Raw genomic sequence first — 22,488 nt, 5'->3', positions numbered from 1 at the left:
GGAACATTCCAGATGGAAGAGGAGAGACATGAAAACGCTGTCGCTAAATTCTTGTTAACTGAGTGGTTATTTTGCCAGCGAATCTGGGGACCACTTGGCAGCAGCAGCACAGAGGTGAGGCTGTGCCCTCAGCACATCACAACAGGGGGTCATGAACCTGACCTTTACTGCTGAGGTTGACCTTGATCATCTGAGTAAAGTGGTGTCTCCAGGTTTCTTTTTTTTTTATAAATTTATTTTATTGGCTGTGTTGGGTCCTTTTTTTGCTGTGCGCGGGCTTTCTTTAGTTGCGGTGAGTGGGGGCTATTCTTCATTGTGGTGCACAGGCTCCTCATCCTACAAACCTTGAAGCCTCAAAGCCTGGTGACACCCCAGCCTAACCACCTCTTTGGTCAAACCCACAGCACCGTGACCCTCAGGACAGCACAGATGACCTCTAAATCCCACCCCCACATTAGTATCTTAATAGTGTTTAAACTCTCAATTAGATCTATCACTTTCTAAGGACCCTTAACTAATGGATGTTGATTCTAAGTTATGAGAAAGGCCAGATTCATACAATTACTTAAATGTTTCAGGGGTTACTTGTTACAATAGTATTTCCACCTAAGACTTCAGCCTATGGTCATTTTATGAGGATGACTGCTAGAATTGAAATTACTTTTGAATAAAATGAATGTATTATATTTTAGTGACTTTATGACTTACAGAAAGTACCCACCATCATAAATTTCCATGAAAGCAGTGTTTATTAGAACTTTCTCTGAATGAAAAATAATGCTAGATAACCCAGTATTACTTATTCTATCATTTATTGAGGAAAAAGTTTTACATATTAGGGTGAAGCAGTAACAACAGACGCAGAATCCCATCACTTCCAGCCTAATGTAGCCAAGAGAACAAGCCTCGAGGGCTCAGCAGGTACAACGCTGGCCCTTCACCTCCCCACAGGGAGGGACAGGAACACTCAGGTGTCTCCAATGACCACGACAAAGTCCAGCACAAAACCATGACCCCGACTGCTGTCTCCAGAGAAGACCGCACCCTGCTGTCTGCACACACACACCCAGCTCAGCCCTGGTGCTAAGGAAGCAGCACTTCGGGAAAGCAGGCCCACTGTGTATGCTCATAAACTGGCACAGTGCTCTCTACTGAAAATATTAAAAAGATGGACACACACACTTCACTAGGAGAGCTGAGCCCAGGTTAGAAATAGAAACTTTTATGGAGGCAAGTAATGACCTTGAGGCTCTTTCTCCTGCTGGCGGCAGGGCAGTGGCCAGCGCTGCTCACGGGGCTTCAGAGCAGGCGCACCGTCTTCCCAGTGACTGTCAGGAAGTCGTCATCTGCCAAGGCACGCAGCGCTTCTTCAAACATATCCTTGGTAATTGCCTTTGGGGAAGAGAAGAGAAAGCCTCATGCGTGGAGCTGCCCTTCCCACTTAGACATGATTTCCGAGTTCAAGAACCACCCGAGGCCCCTTCCTGCTTGGCAGCTGCACACACATCTTACGCTCCACCTCGGGAGTGGCAGACGTTTCCTGCGAAGGGCCAGATGCTAAATACCGGAGGTCTGGAGCCCTCTGGCCTGTGCCCACAGCTCAACTGCCGCGTGGGGCCAGGAAGGGAGGGTGTCAGGAAAGCAGGCGAGGCTGGATCTGACCAGCAGAGTTCTTGCCAGGAACTCAGCTTTCCTCGTCATAGCAAAAACTGCAAACACCCTAAGTGTCCAGCAAACGGTTACGTGATGACAGGTGAGGCGTGAGATAGAGTGCATGTGTCATGAGTGGATGAAAGTGTATCACTGATTAAAAAGAAAGGAAGCCATGAGCAACTAGCAGCGTGACCACAACGGACTCAGCTCAAAACCACGTCCACATCCACACACAAAACCGAAAACCCAACAAAATTCTCATCCCATCATTCCCTGACGGTGGGTGGTGATTTCACTTCGTTTCTTTGTATTTAGCTACTTAAACAATTTATTATGTAAACAATAAATGAAGGAAAAAAGTCAGAAAAAAAAAACCCTTTAAAACAGCATCAAGGGAAAAGAAAACTCTATTAAACAAAATATACACATAAACACTTACGATGTCAGACTGTCCCCGAATATCTTCAAAAAGTTGCTGGTATTTCAGGGCTGGTGTTTTGCCCTTGGATAAAATAAGCTTTTTCAACGCTTCAGCTAACTCTTCTTTCCGTTTACGAGAGGTGGCACTCATTCCTGATTTAAAAAAAATTAATGAAGACATTTCTGCTATAAGGAAGCAAAAAGGTTTCAAATTTCCAGCAATATTTCTTTCGTCATAAATCAAGTATACTCTTAAAAAAAAGTTGTTTAGTCATGTCACCAAATAAGGTTAGGGGACAGTTGCTGATGCCAGAATACCCTCAAAATCAGAGCAAGGTCTCAATTCTGTTTCCAATTTTCTAAAAACTTACAGCTGCTACTTTCCACCAAGACACAGTCCAGTAATGCACACAGAAGCGGAGTCATCCTCGTTAGGGAATGAATTACTCCTTTAAAGGGGGACACAGTGCCTGGCCAGCCGAACAGGACAGAACTAGGCCATGTGCACCTGTGTCTACTGCCTTACAGCTCCTATCATATGCCTGGGGTGGACTCTGACCCGAGAGAGGTCAGAACCCCTGTGGCCCCACCTGTGGTGAGGATGGAGATGTCCACAATGCCTGTCCGTGGGTCAGTCGCCGACTGCTTCAGGGCTTCCCGGTGCAGGCGCTTGGCCTCCTCCACGTCGATCGCCTCCACCTTGCTGGAGAACCGCACTTTAGCATGGGCCTCGGCCAAGCGGATCAGTGACTCCAGCTGCCGGGGATAGGCGGACACCATCCCTCGGCTGCTGCCAGCCTTTCTCATGTCCACGTAAGCCTGCAAGAGAGAAGACATGCCCGGCTCCTCACACGATTACCTTGGTCTTGTGCTTGGACTCTGACCAGTCGGGCTCCCATTAAATAAACACCCGGGCAGTTCTGAGGGGAAGGAGAGCGGGGCTAGCCTCAGGCCTTGACCCTCATCAGGGGAGGCACCTGACGCAGCTTCAGGATGGGACCACACAGTGAGAGTGCGTGTGGCCCGGTACCCAGAGGATGTGGTGTTGGGAAGGGCAGCCGAGGTACTCTGGTCTGTTTACACCCCCGTGAGGATCATTTAACGAGCAGGCCAATAACTACTGGTGCAGCATACAAGAGGTCAACTGTGTAAACCTACAGATGGATGACGTCATACCCACATGATGATACAGGTGGAAAACTACGTATCACTTGTCTTTCCCTTGTGTATCTTCAGGGCTTTGTCAGGATGTAAAGCCCATCAAAGCACCTGGAACCTTTTTAGTGTCATGTCTACTGAGTATTTGTCATCGTGCACTGCTGCCCACTTGAAAGGTACTAAAAAGTGAACATTAAGACACTAAGCTTTTAGAAACAAGCAAATGCAGCCCAGAGACCAGAATTACAAAGATCACTGGGTAGCATCACCTATATTTTAACTCAAGTATCCTGGTCTTACATACACCGTGCTGACACATTTACGTATAAAGGCTTTGCACAATGTGTAGAAATGAATCCTTTTCTGCTTTCTACATTTGGAAAAGTCAGTTCTGCAGGACAGGAGGGAAGTCTGAGAGGCTGAGCAGCGCCCAGCAGCGCTTCTGGCCGCAGGTACCTCGATGAGCGCCTGGCTGGCGTCCTGGCTCAGCCGCGGCAGGACAGCGCTGTGCGCGTAGGCAATGTAGTCCCTGAGCACCGCCATGTCCATGACCTCCTCCTGTGCCTGCTCCTCACTCTGGTAGTACAGGGACACCAGGTGGTGAGCCAGACGCCGATCGTACGCTTCGTCCTGAGGGTCCAGCATGAGGAAGATCAAGTCAAACCTGAGAGGAAAAAACATCGTTAAGTTTCCCCAGTTGGGACACCCACAGACCTGCGAGTGGACCCCCAGGCCTACGAGGGCGGGAGGCGTGTGCTGCCCAGGTGGCCCGAGGGGCTGGGCCCCCGGCTCCCCTGCCCTGGCCTCAGGTCTGCCAGGAACACCGGCACCGAGAGCTGAGTCAGGAGCAAGAGGCTCCCAAGGGAGACGCTGCTTAGGTCTGAAGACCGGAAGGTGCTAGTGAAAACACACGTGGCTGTTTTGGGGAAAAGGAATTATTTGTTAAAAGAGTCAGGTAATCAAAGTCTAAAACCCATTTATGAAATACATGCATCTTTGAGAAAAAGTGTGGACTACATAATCCCCCTTCCACAGATATAACCTTCAGACCCTCATCGGCCATGTGAAGCTGTTCTCTGCGCGTTGCCCATTCCCCACAGCAGCTTTAAGGCAGAGCGCAGCAAGGCGGGTTCTGAAAGGATGAAGGCGGAAGGCCTTGACTGCTCCAAAACACGAGTGAGCGTCAAGGTGAGCAGACACTGTCCCGAAAGGGTGCAGCCCCTGTGACTGCCGTGGGGAGTTTATGCCGCCAGCTGCGTTACTTCTCGGTTCCCTTCCCGCCTCGCCCTGAACGGGCCACAGGTGAGCAAAGCGAGACACCTGTTCCCAGAAACGTGTTTTCGTACCTTGATAAGAGCGTGTGGGGCAGCTGGATGTTTTCGATGGTGGTTTTTTTTGGATTCCACTGGGACTCGATGGGGTTAGCTGCCGCCAGGATGGAGGTGCGGGCATTGAGCTGACAGATGATCCCAGCCTGTTGGAGGGACAGCGTGGTCAGAAGCCTCCCTGAGGGCCACCGCCCCCTGCACGCCCTCTGCCAGGGACCCACTGTGACCATGGGCCACGTCACCCGGCACAGGTGACTTCAGCACAGGCATCCCTCTGGGGACTGTCCTGGGCTCAGATTCAGGCTAAGGACCGAGTTGTTGATAAATGTTTGCTGTGACCGGGTCTTTCTCAGAAACCAAACCCCTCACGTGAGATTTAGGACAAACTCAAGTTCTATGAGTACCACGCATTAGAGAATTTGTACAGTGCAAAGAAGGAAAGGGGATCCTGTAGAAAATAAGCTGAGCTGGGATCCAACAGAAGCGCCGGCCAGTTTCCCCAGCTGTAAGTCCTGCAGATGCTGCCGTCCCACACCCCCACCGCGGCCATGCCAGGACGGAGCAGGTGACTGACCTTGGCAATGGAGAGGGTCTGCTGCTCCATGACCTCGTGCAGGACGGAGCGCGTGCTCTCATTCATCTTGTCGAACTCGTCGATGCAGCAGATGCCATTGTCGCTTAGCACGAGGGCGCCGGTCTGCAGCACGAGCTGCCGTGTCTCGGGGTCCTTCATGACGTAGGCGGTGAGGCCCACGGCGCTGGAGCCCTTCCCGGACGTGTACTGGCCCCGGGGGACCAGGCTGTATACATACTGCAGCAGCTGGGACTTGCTGGTCCCCGGGTCCCCGCACAGCAGGATATTGATCTCAGCTCGGAACTTGCCCCTTCCCGTGTGGCTGAAATCCTTTCTCGTCCCGCCGAAGAGCTGAAGCAAGATTCCCTGGACAGGTAGACAGACAGACAGGTCTCAGTGCTCACCTGCTGCCAGTGGCTGAGACACAGTCAGATGGACACAAGGTGACTGTGAGGAGATCAGAGGACAGGAGGGGCTGCGCGTCAGCCTCGGGGCCCAGCCCCCACCCACCTTGGGTGGCGTCTGTGCCTGGAGACGAGGATGCAACGACTCTCGTTACCAACAGCTGAGGCCAGTGGCCTGCCCTGTTCCATCAGATGGGCTGTGGCTTTGCCTTTCGGGGGCGCCACACCGTCTGACCCAGAGCTTTGAAGCCCAGCCAGAAGTGAGAGGCCCTTCAAGGTCAGTTACCTTCTTTATATCTTCATGCTCATAAATGCTCGGAGCCAAGGCAGAAGCGAGTCTCTCATAAATGTCTGGCTTTCTGGAAAGCTCCTTAAGCAATTCCACACGCTTCTCTGAAAAAAGTTTCTGCTCTGCTTCTTCGTCGAGGCCGTGCAGACGCTTGGAGTCGGTTTTCCGATAGTGAATGACGTCGATGTGGGTTTTGTAGACAGACTTCACGTTGCTCACTCTGGGGTTGACACGAATAGGCACAGCCCGGTAGATGCCTGCGGGCACAACAGACACACTCTTACCTGCCTGGCCCCGGCCCGGAGCGTGGGGGAGCAGGGTTCTGGGGGGGCTCCGAGCACAGCCAGCGAGGCTGACCCAGGACGACCGCTTCCCCATGGCGCCTGCATGCCTCTATATTTGAGAAATCAGTTTCAAGCAGAATTTTCATTTCTTTTAAACCAAACGTACAGAATTATTAATAGTTATCTGACAAACAAAATACTAAAATCCTGTACCAAAAACCTAGAAACAAAATCCGAAAAGCTCAAATATTTAAAGTCACTCACAAGTTACTTCAGACAATAACACAGAGACAGCCTCCCGTCTGAACAGGGGCCACATTGGAGGTGAAAGGTGCTGAAAACAGCAGCCCCATCCACACGCCCCCAGCAGGTCACAGGGCCGACTTTGGAGCCCCTCACCTGTAACATGCACTCTGTCCCCAGGCTGGACCTTGTCCACGAGGTCATTGTGAGCGAAGAGGACAACAGTGTGTGGGGTCTGTCCCGCAGGCATGTCTTCAGGGGACTCCTGGAGCTTGATCTGAAAGGGTGGGGAGCAGACGTCTCAGGATAGGCCGCGAGCCCTCCCTGCTCACAGCCACTCCAACATCAGCACCTCCACTGCCCCGGGGCGGCGTTCTGGGAGGCAGCCATGCTTGTCCCACCACCACCAGCGCAGGCACTGCTCTGCTTCCGGCTCTGGAGGCTCCGTCTACATACATTCTGAGGGTGTTGTTTATTTAAAGCTTCCCCCACATGGGGCTGCTTTCCCCTGTCTTAAGGGGGTGGCAGGCACCTCTGCATCAGTGTCTGTCTGCATTTCTAGTTCCTTCCAGATTTGCTCCCAGTGCACCTCTGAGTGGAGAAGCACCCTCCAGGTCACCACTCCTCACCAACTCTTGCCCGTCCTCCTGGTGACGTCCCCTCAATGAGTATCTGCCAAGCACCTGCTGGACTCCGTCCCAGGTGTTGGGGACTCTGCCCCAGAGCAGAGGGACACACACAGTGAGCACAAGTGGGCTTGGTGGTGCCAGACACAGTGAAGAAGACAGGAGGGAGCACAGATGGCGGGTGGAGGGTGTGCTTCCCACCACCGAGGGCAGGGAAGGCCTTCCTTAAAGCAGGTGACCGCTGGGCAGAGGAGAGGCTGTTGGGGAGAGGCCATGTGTTCTCAGTGGCAGGACAGCAAATACAAGGGTCCTGAGGCAGCCTGTGCTCGGGAGGAGCCTCAGACACGGAGCCAGGAGCACGGCAGCACATCTGTGGGCAGAGGCACAGTGGTGCTAGGAGACCCATGCAAGCCTGGGAACTGGTGCCCACGTGTGGTGAAAGCTCACTCAACTCAATAAGCCTTCCGTTGGCAGTGAAGTGGACGTGTTTCACGCTGGTTAGTGTTCCCCTAGTGACTCCCCAGTAAGAGAAACTACCTCATGTCCTGTATCTTGAATACATTTCCTCCACTTAACATTAAAATTGTTTAAATGTTGTAACATTTAAATATTGTAACATTTAAGTTCAATGTCATCAGGAACGACACTGGACTTCAGAAGTTCAGTTGGAGAATGCACTCTTTCCCATAACAGTGCAGGATGCCTGTGGGCAGTACAGCGGTGCTGACAGCCCAGCACTGGGGTCTCAGGCCCCCCAAGCGCCCAGCCTTGGCCTCTGACACACCGGCTGCTGGAGGAGGAATGGAGCCACTCAACCCACCAGAAAGTCTGGTTTCAGGGCCTCACGAGAGGACAGGTTACACTGGGCTTTTGAGGACCCGGCAGGGGCAGAGTGAGGACAAGGCCCACAGAGGGGGGCAGGGGACACACACCATCTGCTTGTCGGAGAAGACGGAGCGGTTGTGGATGAGTGCCACGCTGTGGCTGGTGTGGCAGCGCTCGCACACGCAGGGCTCGGCTATGCGGCCGCGGTCTATCTCCACCCGGGCTGTGTGGGCGCACACCTGGCACTGGAAGAAGGCCTCCTGCATCTCCGGAATCAGCTGAGACGTCCTGATCACCATGCCACTGATGGCGATGAGCTGGTCGATGTCTGCAAGGTGGGGAGAAAGAGAGGCTTGTTCTCGTGCGCCTCCCCGAGCTGGATGCCTGCTGGGGCAGGTCTGGGCCTGCTGTCCAGCTGCGGAGAACCTCACCGGAGGTGTGGAGGTGCTGGACGGCTGGGGTCACAGGGAGACGCTATGGCCAGAGCACGAACATCTTGCTGGGTACCCTCAGCTCCGGCCTGGGTGCCCCTCCTGTGTCCGGTCTGCAAACCCCTTAAGTCTACTGATCCGCGCAGAGCTAGGCTGACCCAAGGCTGCTGGAGGTGACCGGACCTGTGACGTGGCTTTGACAGCGCGTGCACCTGTGATAATCTCCATGGCCACGCCCACCATACATGGTGGGTTCAGATGCTCACCTGTCCCACTAATAAACCGGGGCCCCTGATACATCTCCCCAAATAAATAACATAGTAGAAGCTTCAAAAGAGAACTCTTGCCATCGGGGGCCAGTGTGCTCCCTCTCTCCCTGGGCTGAGGCATGCCTGCTCTGTTCTTCTGACCACCGCACCCCCCACCTTAAACTTTCCGAACTAGATTTCCTGCTAACGCTTAGGGCAGGGTCCTATTTCATACTTGTTTTCTACACTGATTCTGAGAAAGTGCCTACTTAGTAAAACAGCTATAAAACTTCATAATTGTGTAAGTTCACCTTAAAATAGAAATTGTCAAGAGTCACAACATCTTTCCTATAATTTCAGTTTAGTGATTAGAAAGGTACAGTGGGACCACAAGCACACGGAGTAACTGAAACTGCTGCTGGTTTCTGTCCACCATAGTCCACCACCACCATTGTCACCAATTCCTTTAAAGTTCCTTGATGAAGTGACTTTCACGTAATGTGCTTTCCTGCTATTAAAAATATTACCTTCTATGTGTTAACTATATCTCAGTAGAACTGGAAAACTAATACCTTCTGGATATTACTATATTACCTTCTGGATTCAGGTTCCTCATATTCTTAGTCTTCAATGCATTGAACGGTCTTACTTGAATCTGATGTTCTAAGATTGAGTCAGGGTAGCGGTCAAAGAAGATCTCATTGACAGCCATGTCGAAAGTTGGGATAACTTCCTTTAAAAACAAATATAAGGATGCCAAGCTGTGTTTGTATTTTTATCTTAGGGTTAAATACAATAAAGGAATTCCTGTTAGCAAAGCATAAAAACAAAAGCACATGGCATAATCCAAAAGCATTACCCTATAAAATCACACACACGCTGTTTACAAACCCTTGGGCATACTGAAATCTCTCACTTCTGCATGTTCTCACTAAAGTTAGATGAGATGAGACATACGATAGTGCCTTTAGGATGTGCTGGAATGATTGTAGGCTTTTAATTAGTAACAGAAACTCATACTTTCAGGTCCTACTTTTCCTCCATAATAAAATGATGCCAAAATAGGTTAAATGATAATTATTCAAGTTTGTTAACACCTGTTCCCCATTTTGCAGATAAGGAAACAGCCTCTGGGAAGCTGAGGAATTGGACCAAGGTTACACAACTATTAAGGAGCAAAATCAAGATTTAAAACCAAGTCTGCTTGCCTCCAAAGCCTAATGCTAGAATCGGTGTAGCTGATGCTTTGTTGATAAAGCCTGACCTTAAGCCCAGAGAAGACTGCAGTGTGGTTAATGCATCCTGTCAGAGAAGACAGGCGTGTGTAAATGTTCTTGTTCAAGATGTTTTAAGTCATCAAACCCAGCAAGCTGTCAATCAAGTCACCATTATTTTATACACTAAGAAATACTGCCAATCAAACCATGACACGCCATCAACAGTAACACACACCCCAATTTCTAATGTTAATGCGTGGGAAAATGTTCACCTTAAACACGACAGAACATGGTTTTAAGGGGTTTTGGGGGAGTTCCCTGGAGGTCCAGTGGTTAGGACTCCGTGTTTCCACTGCAGGGGGGATGGGTTCAATCCCTAGTTAGGGAACTAAGATTCTACATGCTGTGTAGGGCATGGCCAAAAAAAAAAAAAAAAAAAGGCACACTGAAGGCATATTCCCTGATACTAAGGAAATTCTACCATCCAGAAACCCTGCAGATGCCCTAGATGTTTACTGCAGTTCCCCAAGGTCAAGGCCAAATTCTTACCTGTGGGTAGCAGATGAGCTGTCTGTATAGGTTTGCGTCAAATGATTTTATGTGTTCGCAGTTTACGTTTAAAAACGGCTCTCCAGTAACATTAATCTATAGGACAGAACACACAAGTTACATACTGCTAATTGTTTTAAAACACCTAATTTGATTTCTTAGGTAAGCATATTTCATTACCTCCCCAAGTCGCTGCATATACAGAGGCTCAGTAATGTCTATGCCAACACTTTCTTCTTCTTTAGCCAGAGGATCGATGAAACGCTGAAGAAATCTCTTAACATGGAGAGAACATGCTTAATTCCTAAGCTTAATGCACTTAGGAACAAGCAACTACTCAAAATAAAAAAGTTATGAACATTGGGGTGCATGTATCTTTTCAAGTTAGCTGAGACATGGAAACAGCCCAAGTGCCTGTCAATAAACAATTGGCTTAAGAAGATGTGACACATATGTTTATATATGTATACATAATGGAATACTACTCCACCATAAAAAAGAATGAAAATTTGCCATTTGCAGCAACATGGATGGGCCCAGACACTACTATATCTAATGAAATAAGTCAAATGCGGACATACTGTATATCACTTATGCATAGAATCTAAAAAGTAACACAAATGAATCTACAAAACAAGAAGACTCACAAGCATAGAAAACAAACTTATGGTTACCAGAGTAGAGGGGAGGGAGGGATAAATCAGGAGTATGTACGGGGTTAACAGATACAACCTATTATACATAAAACAGAAAATCAAAATAAGGATTCATTGTATAGCACAAAGTTACATTCAATACCTTATAATAACCTACAATACAATATAATCAGAAAAAAACGTTTAATTGAATCACTTTGCTGTATACCTGAAACAAATGCAATGTTATAAATCAACTAAAAAAAATCAGAATCGGTGTCAGAATTTGAAAACAAGCATAAATGTTTTTTCTTCCTAAAAACTAGGAAAACAACAATTCTGAACCACATAAAGATCTGCCCCTAAATATCGCGGTTATTTGGGTGTAGGTTACACACACTTCCCCCACATTTCCGGAACCCCGAGGAATGACATCTCACCTGAAAGTTTTCTTTGCACGTTGCCACATTTACATCTGTTCCCCAAATCACGAGTTTTTGGCCCAAGGACTGCTCGCTCGCCACTATATCCTCTGCGGCCGGCTGCACAGGAAAAGGCGCAGAGAATATATCCTGGCGACACCGCTCACCGCGCGCGCCCAGCACGCCCAGAGCGGCCCTGGACTCACCCCATCCGAGTGCAGGTCCACCTGCAGCCCCTTCCGCGCCGAACCCAGGTCAGGCCTCTGCCGCAAGGGCGTGCCGCGCACGCCGCTCCTCGGGGTGCCCTCCACCCGCGAGCTGGGGGTGCCGTAGGTCAGCGGCGAGCTCACGTCCAGGTCCAGGGGCACCGCTGGGGACCGCGTCCACGGGGGTGAGCGCGGGGAGGAGGCCGGCGGGACGTCCGCTCCGCTGTCCCGGAGCCCCCCGGACCCCCCCCCGCCCCGGCGGGCCCCCGCCCCGCGACCGAGCAGCGCACCTGCGAGCGGCGCGCGGGGCGGGCTGCGGGGCTCGGCGCCGGGCGACGCGGGCAGCGGCTGCGGCTCCCCCTCCCCCGACGGCAGTGGGTCTTGGCCTGCAGGCGGGGGGCGGGGGGGGGGTGAGGCACGGCGGCGTCGGCGCGGGCGGCAGTGGTGCTGCATCGGGCTGACCCGGCCCTCCCTCACCGGGTACCCCGCGAGGCACAGCCGGGCCCGGACACTCACGTGGCTGAGCGGGGGCGGCACGCCGGGAGCCGCGGCGGCTCGGGGTGGACGCCGGGGACGACATGGCGAGCTGCGCGACAGAGCGGCGGGCTCGCGTGACTGCTCCCTGAAGACTCCCGCCCCTTTCCCCTCGCTCCGGCCCGGCCCCCGCCCCGGGCCCTTCCCCGGCCCCCGGCCCCCGCCCCGGGCCCTTCTCCGGCACCCCGACCCCCGCCTGCACGGCCCGGCCCCACCTGAGGGTCGCGCGGGCGCTCCACTTCAGCCCGGCGCAGCTTTCCCGCCGGCGGCACCGTTGTCTCCGCCCCCAGCGGCGGCTCACCAATCGCAGCGGCGCCCTCGCGCGGCCCCGCCTCCGGCAGGCACCACTGTGCCGCGGCGGGGGGAACACGACAGCCTCCGCCCGCGCCCGACGCACAACTCGCTCGCGGCTTCCCCACTCGGGTGGTCTTGTCCGGAAGCTCGCCGCGAAGTCGCGGGAAATCTGGGGAGGCCGTCCCACCACGCTCGCGTGCCGGCCTCCACCGGGAGTTCTCGGGAGGAGTCGCTCCTTTGTCCGTAGGGACGCCAGACAACTCTGCCCGTCTTTGTCACGGGCTGGCTGTGGCCCCTGACTCGAGCCCTCGCCTGTCTCTTTCTGCCTCGGGCCACCTGTCCTCCGCACCTATTTCCGGATGTCGAGTGGTTGGGTTCCCAACTCTCCCCAAGTTCTGACGTATTGTGCTAAGTGTACTGTATGCCACGCATTCGTACGCCCGCGCGTATTTTAATGCACGTCTAAACCGCTGATCCTACAGGGACGGTCCCCTCCGCGAGGATCTCAGGCAAGGCGCCCGCGTCCGCGACCCCGGCCCTTCGAGCTCGGGCGGAAAGTGCGCACGCGCCAAGGACTTGGCTCCCTCCCGCCGGCTAAGGCCCCGCCCCGCCCAGGACCCCGCCCCCTGACCCGGGCTATGTCCGGGGCCCAGGCAGCTGTGCGCACGCGCCGAGGATCCCCGCCCCCACCGCGTCCTCCGAGGCACTTCCGGGCCCGGGCATCCGTGCACGCGCGCCGGGAACCCAGGCCTAGCCGCGTCCCCCGGGGCACTTCCGGGCCCGGGCAGCGCGGGAGTCGGCGCCGGGGCTGCTGGGCGTCATGGCGGACGCGGGGTCCGGCGTGCGGCGCTCGCTGCTTCAGCTGCAGGAGTCCCTGTCCGCGGCCGACCGCTGCGGAGCGGCGGTGGCCAGTTGTCAGCTGCTGCGGGGCCTGGGGCAGGAGTGCGTGTTGGGCTCCGGCCCCGCGCTGCTGGGTGGGTACGGCTCCGGGCTTCCGACGGCCCGGAGCCCGGTAGCCCGGGCGGTGCGTGAACGGGCCCGTCGGAGCGTGTGATGTGTGTGAAAGTGGCTTGTCAGCTGTCTCTTTTCTTAACGGCGGAGGGAGGGCATTTCAAAGCCGAAGGTGGTGAAAATGCCTCGAATTCGGCATTATTGCTGCCCACGGTGGGGAGCGACGGCGAGGGAAAGTATTTTCTTCCACCTCAGTGTCTCCCGGACCCACCAGCACCTTTTCCAAACCCCCGTGTTTGCTGTTCCTGTTAACTCTTTATCTGTGCTTGCATGAGAACTTTTCCCTTTGCAGCAGGAGTACCTCTTTTCAGCATTTTAAAATATGCCATTGCGTGGAAACTGTGGTATTCCCTCTTAAAAACATAAACATGCGGACTTTCTTTGTGGTGTGTCCTCTTAATTGGGAGGTGGATGAGGTTTGTTTCCTAAGAGGTCACTGTTGAACGAGGTGGAGAATTAATGTAAGCAAAGCCTTAAAGAAGATGCTGTGTAGTACCTGTATGTAGTCAGGGCTGCATTTATGGGGAAATGAATGAACAAACCAGCATCATTGTATAAACGCTTTCTAGTCTGAGCTCTAGGAGTTCAGTTTTGTTCCTTTAGTAACAGGGTCACTCAGTAGCCAGGTGTGTCCTTTCACTTGAGAGATGATGGGGGGGGGGGTGTACTAGTTTTCTTTTGGTGCTGAAACTTGCTGCAGGCTTAGTGTTTAAAACACAGATTTCTCTGTCTCACAGGTGTGTGGTTGGAAGCCCAGCAAGGGTCTCATCAAGCTAAGACTAAGGCAGCAGGCAGGGCCACTTTCCTTTTTTGAAGGCTCTGGGGGGGAACTCATTTCCTTTTTCATTAAGGTTAGCAGATTCTGGTTCCTTGCAGCTGTAGCTCTGAGGCCCCCTTTTCCTTGCTGACGTTCCTTGCTTCTAGAAGACACCTACATTTCTTGGGTTACGCTGCACACCCCCCCCCCCCCCCCCCCAGTCTTCAAAGCCAGCAGCAGAGGGTCAAGTAAACATGTTTGGAATCTGTACTGCTTCCCTCTCTTACCTCCTCTTCCCTCTTCCACTTGCGAGGGGCCCACCTGTTGGGCCGGGATGCACCCCAGTTTAAGGTCAGTTGATTTTCATGTGCGGTGTAAAGTTAGCATATTCACAGGTGTGACACTAGGAATCAGGATTCTGGCATCTCTGGGGCAGTTACTCTGTCTGCCTCATTGCTGCGGAACATCATCTAGAACTTCTCGTTTTCCTTGTCAAAATACGGCCGCCTGAGGCTCGTGTTTTTTCACGTAAGAGGCTTAATTGAGAAACCAGTAACACCGTTAGGGTGGGTTTAAGGAGTACATTGGCAGCTCTTTTATTTGTTTTTTTCTTTGTTTCTTTTTTCCAGCATTACACACTTCCTTAGTTTTTTCCAAAGATTTTGGTTTGCTTGTATATGTTCGGAAATCACTTAGCGTTGATGAAGTAAGTTGAAGATTTTCACTTTGCTCTTCTAGTACATTCCTTCGCGTTGAGGTGACTTTTTTTTCTTACCTATGTTTCTGTAATGTTTATTTCTTTTATTATAGTTTCGTGATTGTAGAGAAGAAGCCCTAAAGTTTTTATGTGTCTTCTTAGAAAAAATTGGCCAGAGGATTACACCTTATTCTCTTGATGTTAAGGTAAGGAGGAAAAAACATATCTTGTTATATACCAACATCCCTTTTAACTTATAATGTAAGTTAAACTTAATTTTATTTCTGCTTTTCTCGTTGGGGAGTTTATTTTTGCTTGATCGGGTTAGGAATTAAGTGTCTGTTTTTTTTAAAAATGTAATGAGCTGAGGCCCTTGTGGAAAACTAGTAAATTGTAGCGTGTCGTGTATTGGTATTGCTCCTCCCAGGCATATTTTTAGCTGTTAAGTCTTAGTTATAAGAACTAAGATCTTATTGATGATTTTGATTTGTCTCCTTTTAAAACCTAGAATACTTGTACCAGTGTTTACACAAAAGATAAAGCTGCTAAATGTAAAATTCCAGCTCTAGAACTTCTTATTAAGGTAATTTAAAAAATGTTTCTAAGTGCATGTATTTTATATTAAACATATAAATTAAACTGAAAACTGGAGTTTTGGATTCTGTTTTGGGTGAGAGATGTTGTGGAATCATACTGATGTGTGGAAAAGGTGTGTGTTTCCCAGCCGTCACCCAATAACAACTTGTTATTTTGCCCTCACACCCTTCTGGGTAGCAAAGGGAGAGTTTCGGGTTGTGAGGGGGATGAAGGGAAGGTAGCTGAGGAGTGTGAGGAACTGACTGCCCTTCCATTACTCTGTCACCCTTACTCTGAAAACCTAACGCTACTAAGAATTGCCAAAATTCACCTCATTGTGTCTTTGAGCATTTTCCTAAAACCTTATCCTGGGATGGGTCTGTGTGTTGTGTGTAAAGGGTTGTTGGGCTCACTCTCACCTGGGTCTCTGCTTAGATGCATTTCTTTTTTTACATCTCTGTTTTAGAATTTCTTTGGTTCTTATTGGTCCTTGTCTTAAGTGTCTCTGAGAATATGGGTCTAGTCATAGGATAGTTTTCTTGGGAAGGTGAAATTAAGTCTACATTCCTCTCCCCTTCGTAATCCCTGTTTTTCCACCACCCACCTCAACCCCTCCTCCCAAATAATCTGGCTGGGTAAGAGCCCTGAGAAGCAGAGTGTGAGAGCCTTGGAGAGATGTGGTTGTGGAACTTTGCTGTGTGCGAGCAGGTGCAGTGGATGGAAGCCTTTTCGTTGTTTCATCTGTAGACTCTGCTGACTCATGTTCTTTCAGTTACTCCAGGCTTTGAGAAGTTCTAGCCTCATGGACGAGTTTAGAGTTGGGGAGCTATTTACCAAATTCTATGGAGAACTTGCACTGAAAACAAAAATACCAGATACAGGTGAGATGTATTTAAATGTTATTTAAAAATATTTTAACAAGTTAAATTATTGCTGTAAAACCTAGGTTTTCTCTGTCAAGGTATTTATATGTTTTGCAGATGAATTCTTTTTGTTGAAAACAAACCAAAATGGAAACAAAAACAATGTGTGAAGTCTTCTGCTTATAAAAATTTTAGTCTTTACAAGATGATTTCCTTTAAATAGAAAATTCGCATTGTACTTCAAATGTAATTTCGCTTCTAATAATAAATTTGCATAAAACATCATGAAAGATTTAGTACATAAAACTAGATATTTTGTGTGGCTTATTGTGAAATTATTTTGAACTAAACATCCTCTCATTTTCTTATTTGTGAATTTTTGTTTAGTTTATTTGAATGTAATTTTAGGCCTTAATTTGTCTAAAATTTGTTTTTCAGTGTTAGAAAAGATATATGAGCTCCTCGGAGTATTAGGTGAAGTTCATCCCAGTGAGATGGTAACTAACTCAGATAAACTCTTCCGGGCTTTTCTGGGTGAACTTAAGACCCAGGTATGATAAACTTTATGGTCTTTTTTTTTTTTTTTTTTTTTATTGGCTGTGTTGGGTCTTTGTTGCTGTGCGCGGGCTTTCTCTAGTTGTGGTGAGCTGGGGCTACTCTTTGTTGCAGTGCACGGCCTCTCATTATGGTGGCACAGGCTCAGTAGTTGTGGTGCATGGGCTTAGTTGCTCTGCGACATGTGAGATCTTCCCCAGCCAGGGATCGAACCCATGCCACCTGCACTGGCAGGCAGATTCTTAATCACTGTGCCACCAGGAAAGTCCCTATGGTCTTCTTTTCTGCTTCCATATATCTGGTGAATTTCTCTCTTTTAATGATATCTTGTTAAAACTTTCTTTTCAGACGATGTCAGCAGTGAGGGAGCCCAAACTTCCGGTTCTGGCAGGGTGTCTGAAGGGACTGGCTTCACTTATGTGTAACTTCACTAAATCCATGGAAGAAGGTATTGCTTGACCGCACTTGAGTTTCTTTCTTTATTCAAAAACTGCTAGTCTGAGGTGAATTACTGTGTATGTTTTTGAACTTTTATACCAATTGTGGATTCACAAGTGGCTGTGAGAGGCAATACAGAGATTCCATGTGTCCTTCACCCGGCATCTCCTGGCGACACCTGTCGTAGATGTGGCACAGTAGCCCAGACAGATAAAATTTGCAGACCTTGCTCACATTGCATGTGCTTCACATGCACACATTTGCGTGTTGTATTTAGTTCTGTGCCATTTTAGCAGATGCGGACTCGTGTGTGCACCACGACAGTCAAGGTTGCGAGCAGCCTGTCACCGTGAGGATCCTTCCTGCTGCCCTTTTATGGCCACAGCCACCTCGCCCTCCTCCCCCAGCCACTGCTTGTTCTCCCCTCTTGAGCTTTGTCATTTCGAGTTTATGTAAATGGATCAGAGCGTGTAACTTTTTATGACTGGCTACTTCCATCTTGCATAATATCTTCAAGGTTCACCCGTGTTGTAATGCTTCTCAGAGTTTCTTTTTTAAGGTTGAATACTGTTCCATTGTGTGAATATACTATGCACGAGTCCGTTCGTCCATCAGACAGCACTCAGGTTGCTTATGCTTTTTGACTGTTGTGAACATAGCTGCCCGAAAATGGGTGTGCAGACACCTGGAGTCGCTGCTTCATTTTGGGGGTGTATCCCCAGAAGTGGGCTTGCTGGGCCATATGGTCATTCCGTGTTTAATTTTTTGAGGACTGTCCTTAGTGTCTTCCACAGGGGCTGCACTGGCTTATGTTCCCACCAGCATCCTCAGCAGTACTTGCTGTTTTCTGTTGTTTGACCACAGCCCTCCTGATGGCTGTGAGGTGGCCTCTCACTGCATCTCCCCCACGGCTCGTGGTGTTGAGTGTTTTCACAAGTGCCTGTTGCCCACTTCTGTGTCTTCTTGGGAGAAATGTCTGTTCAAATTCTTTGCCCATTTAAAAAATCAGATCATTTGACTTTTGTTACTGAATTGTAGGAGTTCTTTATATGTTCTGCATATCAATTCCTTGTCAGATACATGATTTGCAGGTATTTTCTCCCATTCCATGGGCTGCCTTTTGACTCTTTTGATTCTGCCATTTGATGTGCAAAAGTTGTTCATTTTGGTGAAGCCCAGTTTATCTATTTTTTCTTCAGTTGCCTGTGATTTTGGTGCCATGTCCACGAAACCGTCGCCAGATCTCTGAGCTGCTTTGTGCTTTGGTAGCAAATCAGTGTGTGGGTGGGTCCCGGTTCTCTGTTCTGCTCCCCTGCCAGCACCACACTGTCCTGCTGATGGAACTGTATAGTGAGCCTTAAACGTCGAGTGCTGTTAAGTCCTTGCGTTTTATTTTTCTTTTTAAAAGTCATTTAGGTATTATGAGGTCTGTGCTCTTCTACGTAAGTCTTAGAATAAGTTGGTCTGTGTTTATGAAAAATTTGATGATCTTTGTGCTAAACCTGTAGATCAGTTTGGGGAGAGTTGATATCTTTACCATGTTGAGTCTTCCAGTCCACGAGCACAGTCTGCCCCTTCATTTATTTAGGTCCTCATTGGTTTTCTTCCTTAGCATTTTGTAATTCTCAGGCTGCAGATCCTTGCCTGTTGATTTTAAACTCTGTTTAATACAGCTTTTTTCATAGCTGTCGGTAGTGTTTTTCTATAGTATCTCAAAATTAAAGGTTTAGAGGATGATCTAGCTATGACAGCATTATAAGTGCTATGAAATTCATTTCTTTTGAAAAGACAAAGCTTTTAACCCCAAAAGAGTCTTTAAAAGAAAAAAATCTGTTCTTCTTTACCATTTTTGTTCAGATAATTGCCAAATTTTTCTACCTCCAGCATGTTTGCTTTTATTAAATTTTAAGTTAAGAAATTGCCAGTATCCAATGATTTTGACCTGTGAAAGCAGCAATTTTGGAAGTTGCAACCTAGTGTTCCTGCTCACCCCTTCTTCTTGCCTCTGACTGGGACTGCTAGGGCAGCTCCACCCGCCTTCCCTCCCTTGGTCTGCTCTCTGCTCTGTGTCCGTGGCCAGGCCCCCCCACCCTCCATCAGGTTCCTGCTCGAAGGAACTGTTTTCTGAAGCCTCTCTGCTTCCCGTGTGTAAGTCGCTTCCTCAGGCTTCTGTAGTCCTCTCTGTGACAGCACTTTCTATGATGTGTTTTTAATCTACCAGGTTGTGTGTTTATTTTGTCACTTGACTGTGGTGACAGGTAATGTTGCTTGTTTCTCTGTCTTTATTATGCATGTTAACTGACATTTGTTGAACAAGGAAAGTAGTAGCACTCCCTGCTCATTTACCATGTGCTTAAGATTATTCTACTCATGTTGCAAGGAAAATTCCTGTAGTACCTCAGTAACGTAGGTGATAATATCTTTGTTTCTTAGATTAGAAAACTAGAACTAAGTAACTTCTCCAAAGTCATTTAAGTAGAGGTGGGCAGAGTTATGACTTCCAAAGATGTCCTCATTCTAATCCCAGCACCTGTGACTGTGTTGTTACAAGGCAAAGGGGAGTCAGGTTGCAGATGGGATTAAGGTTGCTCATCAGCTGACCTTGAGGTGAGGTTGTCCAGGTAGGCCCCGTGTGATCACAAGGGTACGTAAACGGGGGTGAGGGAGGCAGCACGGTCAGAGTCACAGTGCTCTGATGGGAGAAGCTGGCTGTGTGGACGGAGGAGGGGCCCTGAGCCCAGCAGTGTGGGCAGCCTCTAGAAGCTGGAGGAGGTAGCTCTTAAAGCTTCTAGGAAGGAGCACATCCTGGTGACACCTTGATTTTATGTTATTTTATTTCATTTTTTTCCTTTTTTTTTTTTTTTTTGGCCATGCCTCAAGGCTTTCCGGGATCTTAGTTCCCTGACCAGGGATTGACCTTGGGCCCCAGCAGTGAAAGCGCCGAGTCCTAACCACTGGACTGCCAGGGAAGTCCTTATTTTATTTTTTTCATTGAAGTATAGTTGCAGTAGAATATTGTGTTAGTTTCAGGCATATAGCATAGTGAGCTGATGATGACATGCCCTAGGAAATGATCCCACGACAAGTCTGGTAACCATCTGTCACCAAAGTTACTACATGATTGACTGTTCCCCGTGCTGTGCGTCACATCTGTGTGGCTTGCTTACTTCACAGCAGGAAGTTTGTGCCTCTTACCCTCCCTCACCTGTTTCCCTCATCCTCCCACCTCAGTTCCCTCTGGCAACAAGCAGTTTGCTGTCTGTATCTGTCTGTTTCTGTTTTGTTTGTTCTTTTTTTTTTTTCAGTTCCACAGATAAATGAGAACACCTGGTATTTGTCTTTCTATGACTTACTTCACTTAGCATAGTACTCTCTGGGCCCATCCATGTAGTTGCAGATGGCATCCTTGCTTGTTGCTGGATAGTATTCCTGCAAATATATGTGTATATATAGACATTCACCACATTTTCCTTATCCATTCATTTGTCCGTGGGCACTTAGGTTGCTTCTGTATTTTGGTTGTTGTAAGTAATGCTGTTATGAACATGGAGTGCATATATTTTTGCTAATTAGTGTTTTCATGTTTTTTGGGTAAATACCCAGATGTGGAGCTGCTGGATCATGTGGTAGTTTTATTTTTCATTTTTTGAGGCCCCTCCACACAGGTTCCACAGTGGCTGCACCAGTGCACGCTCCTGCCTGCTGTGCAGGAGGGACATGCTCCTCTGGCCCTCGTCCTGCCTGATCTCTGTGTTTCTGTGTATTTGGTAGGCCAGTTGCGTTTCCTGGTGTTGGTATAGAAGATGCCATCTGGGGCCCAGTAGTGCAGTTCCCCCTCGACCGCACTGGAGCCGGGTGCCCCAGGAGCATCCCCTGTGTGGGCCACACGTGTCCTCTTGTGGTGGCCGGGCCAGGCTGGCTCCGTGCGCCACTGTGTGTTGCGGGCTCTAAGGCCCAGATGCAGCTGGTCCTCTGGGGCGGGGCCAGCCCTCGGGGCAGGAGCCGCTGTTGGGGGTGCTGGTGGTGGCAAGGCGGGGGGGTGCTCTGGGGGGGCTCTGGTGCCAGCCGAGGGCATGCACTAGGACTGCTGGGCGGGGGCTGCTTTGGAGGATCACCGGCCATGTGGGGACCGCAGGTGAAATTGGGTGGGGTGGGCAGTGCTGATGGGTTAGATGGGGAGTCAGAGAGTGCCGGAGCCTGCCGGCAAAATCGATCAGGTCCTTAGGCAAACACGATGCGGCTAAGAAAGACAGACAGACAGACACATAAAAGATGGGGTCGAGAGGGCCAGAAGCTCATAGGCAACTGACAAACTTCTTTATTTTATAGTGGCTTCTTATACAAATTAAATCAGAGGAGTCATTGACAACAAGGCTAACAGAAAAATGATTCTTACTTTAGAGAACAATGTGTTTTTCCCATAACCATCTACCGTAGCGAGCATAAGACCTCCTGTTGATTGTTTCTAGATGTACTAGCAAGATCACAAACCTATGGGCGAACATAGTGCAGCCCAGGGGATCACATGCTGTTTGTTTAAGCACTTATTCAAAGGTCAGGGGTGGCGGGACAGAGAGCTATGCTTGCCTAGGCAAGCCCTTACAGTAAGGCAGCTCCCAGGGCTATGTCCTGGAGACCAAGGCCCTTGTTGGGGGCAACTACGGAAACCAGGACCCCTGTTCAGGGCGGCTCCCCGCAAGAGAGGGCGGTCAGTGGAGGACAAGCCTCACACAACCCCCACAGCCAGAAACTGGTGCCTGTCAGCCCCTGGGGACCCCGAGAAAGTGCTGGCAGAGCCCTGCGCCTCTGCGCACAGTGTTAAGTTAGTCCATGCCCTCCTGCACGGGAGAGGAGACCCTGGGTGCTTTTCTGTCTGTGGCCTCTGCACTGGGCGCTGGGGGGAGTGGCTCTCCGCTCCGTGCAGCCCCTGGCTCTCCCGGATGTTCCGGGGGCTCGTCTTCTGGGTGTCGGGTCTCCAGCTGGGGAGCCCAATGTGGGGTCCAGACACTGGTCGCAGTGCTGGGGGAGTGGGCCGCATGGCACCGGCCCCTCTAAGTGCTGCTCCTTCCTACTGTCAACTGTGGGAGGACTGTCCTGCTAGTCTTCAGGGTGCTCTCCAAGTTTTATGCTTGTAGCTGTGATTTTGGTTTCAGATTTCTCACCTCCAGAACCATGTGGTCACAAATCTGTGTTGTTTTAAGCCGCAAGTTTGTGATAATTGGTTCCAGCAATGACAGGAGACTAATGTGAC

At 49.9% G+C, this 22,488-nt stretch overlaps 2 protein-coding genes across 5 annotated transcripts in view; one reads left to right on the top strand and one right to left on the bottom strand.

Moving 5' to 3' along the window:
* Positions 1-788: 788 nt before the first annotated feature.
* On the bottom strand, positions 789-12,601 carry MCM4 (minichromosome maintenance complex component 4). 2 transcript variants are annotated; one of them, XM_057736302.1, is made up of 17 exons: positions 12,262-12,343; positions 12,029-12,098; positions 11,803-11,898; positions 11,513-11,676; positions 11,325-11,426; positions 10,430-10,525; positions 10,250-10,345; positions 9,078-9,216; positions 7,912-8,132; positions 6,510-6,630; positions 5,824-6,083; positions 5,134-5,499; positions 4,578-4,705; positions 3,688-3,895; positions 2,664-2,892; positions 2,093-2,226; positions 789-1,392 (listed from the first exon to the last, which is right to left on the bottom strand). In XM_057736302.1, the coding sequence occupies exons 2-17, from the start codon at positions 12,090-12,092 to the stop codon at positions 1,300-1,302; spliced, it is 2,517 nt and encodes an 838-aa protein (XP_057592285.1). In that variant the 5' UTR covers positions 12,093-12,098; positions 12,262-12,343; the 3' UTR covers positions 789-1,299. The 2 variants fall into 2 exon arrangements, with proteins under 2 accessions (XP_057592285.1, XP_057592286.1); XM_057736303.1 differs by having other exon boundaries at positions 11,513-11,898; positions 12,262-12,601.
* A 434-nt stretch (positions 12,602-13,035) lies between these two features.
* Positions 13,036-22,488, top strand: part of PRKDC (protein kinase, DNA-activated, catalytic subunit) — a 141,565-nt gene continuing 132,112 nt past the window's right edge. For all 3 annotated transcript variants that reach the window (XM_057737521.1, XM_057737522.1, XM_057737523.1), the window contains exons 1-7: positions 13,036-13,314; positions 14,738-14,814; positions 14,919-15,011; positions 15,314-15,388; positions 16,154-16,262; positions 16,683-16,795; positions 17,148-17,247. In XM_057737521.1, coding sequence (XP_057593504.1) covers positions 13,161-13,314; positions 14,738-14,814; positions 14,919-15,011; positions 15,314-15,388; positions 16,154-16,262; positions 16,683-16,795; positions 17,148-17,247 — 721 coding nt within the window. In that variant the 5' untranslated portion in view covers positions 13,036-13,160. The remainder of the gene's footprint in view (positions 13,315-14,737; positions 14,815-14,918; positions 15,012-15,313; positions 15,389-16,153; positions 16,263-16,682; positions 16,796-17,147; positions 17,248-22,488) is intronic.

Source organism: Hippopotamus amphibius, chromosome 5 (assembly GCF_030028045.1).
Source record: "Hippopotamus amphibius kiboko isolate mHipAmp2 chromosome 5, mHipAmp2.hap2, whole genome shotgun sequence".
NCBI classification, from domain to species: domain Eukaryota; kingdom Metazoa; phylum Chordata; class Mammalia; order Artiodactyla; family Hippopotamidae; genus Hippopotamus; species Hippopotamus amphibius.
This window is presented reverse-complemented; position numbering and strand designations above follow the sequence as displayed.

Coding starts and splice junctions, on each gene's coding strand:
- MCM4 (XM_057736303.1), bottom strand. CDS start 12,092: ATGTCGTCCCCGGCGTCCACCCCGAGCCGCCGCGGCTCCCGGCGTGCC. Junction 11,427..11,512: donor TGGACCTGCACTCGGATGGG/GTGAGTCCAGGG, acceptor TTTCCTGTGCAG/CCGGCCGCAGAGGATATAGT. Junction 10,526..11,324: donor CGTGCAAAGAAAACTTTCAG/GTGAGATGTCAT, acceptor CTCCATGTTAAG/AGATTTCTTCAGCGTTTCAT.